At 58.2% G+C, this 2,200-nt stretch overlaps 1 protein-coding gene across 1 annotated transcript in view; it reads left to right on the forward strand.

Annotated features, from left to right (window-relative positions):
* LOC105003606 (cytospin-A-like) overlaps nt 1–2,200 on the forward strand; it is a 50,228-nt gene that overhangs the window by 27,785 nt on the left and 20,243 nt on the right. The window contains exons 4-6 of the mRNA XM_010860867.1: nt 88–117; nt 335–366; nt 1,929–2,037. Of these exons, the coding sequence (XP_010859169.1) occupies nt 88–117; nt 335–366; nt 1,929–2,037 (171 nt within the window). The remainder of the gene's footprint in view (nt 1–87; nt 118–334; nt 367–1,928; nt 2,038–2,200) is intronic.

Raw genomic sequence — 2,200 nt, forward strand, 5'->3', positions numbered from 1 at the left:
CCCTCTTTGTGTACTGGACTTCCTCCTCGGCTGGCGTGCCAGCTGTGCCCCCGCCTTGACCCCGTGTGGCCTCTTCCTTCCGCCCAGACCCCGGCCCACGCCGACTGCAGCGCCGCAGTCAGCAGGAGGGAGCGTGGACGTCCTTGGCTCAGTGACAGGTGTCACTCCATCTTCTCCTCACCGCAGCCCTGGAGGTCAAGGCCACCCTCAGAGGTGTCATTTAGAGGCTCTCAGCTCAGCGTTGTGAGAGCCCCACGCAGAAGCTGCAGTGCCCCGCCCAGGCCGTGCACCCATTTGCTCAGCGAATGCTTCCTGGGCGCCCGTTCTGTGCCAGGCCTCAGAGCTGGTGATGGAGCACCCTGGAATGTAGGTCTCTGCCCTGGAGCCCGGGTCGTCACCACATCTAACTCTCTGGCTTGTAGGAGGTCGAGTACTCTGAGCCCTCGTACCCCTCCCTCCCTGGCCTTCAGGGTTTCCCTGTGTACAGACGCCCGCTTCCCTGCTGGCCTGCCTCCCGCCCTCGCGGGCTGCCTTCAGTGGTCACCTCCCGGGCCCTTGCCCTGTCTTTCTCCTTCCCAGCCTCCGTTTGCAGTCACTCCTCTGCCTTTGAAATCTAGTGCAGATTCGTAATCCCGTCTCTGTTCTTGCGGAGAGCGGGCTCTTCTCTGCGAGCGTAGCCTCCCTCCACTTCACTGCTCTGTCTGCCCACGCTCCTCCTGCTGCTCTTCGTCCTCCTCCTGCTTCACAAGGCGCCCTCTGGCTTACTCTCCGCCACGGTGCTCCCCTGGGTTTCTTTCCTGCTCGAGAAGATTCACTGAACATTGCCTCTGTGACTCCCTGGATTTGCTGGCGCTCAGGGCCTGTGGAAGCCTTCTTCTCCTGCCCCATCTGCCATGTGGCCTTCCTTTTCCTTCCTGCATGTGATGCCACGCCTAGCACCTCGTCCCTGTCTGCCGAGGCCTCCAGCACCCCCTGCCTGTGCTCCCCGAGCCGCGGCAGAAGCAGGGGCTTCCCACAGCGTCCCCCGTCAGGCAGAGCTTTCACCCTCCGCCCCCTGGTTAGCCTGGTGCTGACACGTGAAGAACCAGTTGGCTCGTTAAGAATAGTTATTGATCAGGTCTAGAACTTATTTTTCAAAGTAAAAACGAGTCTGATGATTTCTTTAAGTGTTTGTGGATGAGCACGGTCTTCTTACGTTAATTAAACACACGTCATGTCAGTTGTTCGCACAGGTTTGCCTTTAGCAGTTGGTGACACTGGCTTGTTGCATGAAAGTGTCGCCAGGCCTTAGCGGCGATGCTGCGTCGTTTTCTAACACCGATAAAGGCCGAGCGGGTCCTGGTAAGTTGCAGGTTCTGCCGCACGGCCTGCCTGCGTTTGAATCTTGGCTCATCCATGTATTACCTGTGGGACACTGGCAGATGGCGTATCATCTCTTCTTGGGTTTCTTCATCTGTAGAACAGGATGACGGTAATGAAGCCGGTGTAAATTACCGTGTGTGAGCTGCTAATGCGTGTGTGTAATGAGGATACGTGCACGCTGCCTGTTTGAATAATTCCTGTTACTGGTGCTGTTTGCACGACACTTCCAAGTGGTGCAGCGGCAAAGAAGCTGTCTGCCAGAAACGCAGCTTCCACCCCTGGGTCGGGAAGACCCCCCGAGGAAGGGGAAGTGGCGGCCCCTCCAGTGTTCCTGCCTGGACAGTTCCTCGGGCAGAGGAGCCGGCTGGCCTGCCACCCGTAGGGTCACCGGGGCCGGCCGTGACCGAGCGACGGCACGCACACGTGACGCTCCGTGACGTGAGCGTGTTTGCGCTTTCTGTGATCACAGCTCTTGTGTTTGTTGTGGGCAGCTTAGGGTTTTGTTTGTCCAGAGGCTGCCCCTCCCTCTGGTTGCCCGTGGTCTTCCTCCCTTCCTGCTTCTGCAGGTGGTTTGCTGTGTGGCTGGCTGTCCCTCAGAGCACCTTCCTGCAGCCTCCCCGGACGCTGGGCTCCGGCCACCTGTGGAAACCCACGGCTTGGGATTCAAGTCCACGTGTACTGAGATGCGACTCACAGTCCTTAAAACTGTCCCTTCACAGCATGAAGCCCAGTGTGAAACGTCTTTTTTCATTGATAAATAAAGGGTGATTGATCTTCCTGTTTGGAGGGAGCTGAACTTGACAGTAACCAGACTCTCAGGCAGGGCCAGCGTGACAGT

Source organism: Bison bison, unplaced genomic scaffold, assembly GCF_000754665.1.
Source record: "Bison bison bison isolate TAMUID 2011002044 unplaced genomic scaffold, Bison_UMD1.0 scf7180017857507, whole genome shotgun sequence".
NCBI lineage: Eukaryota > Metazoa > Chordata > Mammalia > Artiodactyla > Bovidae > Bison > Bison bison.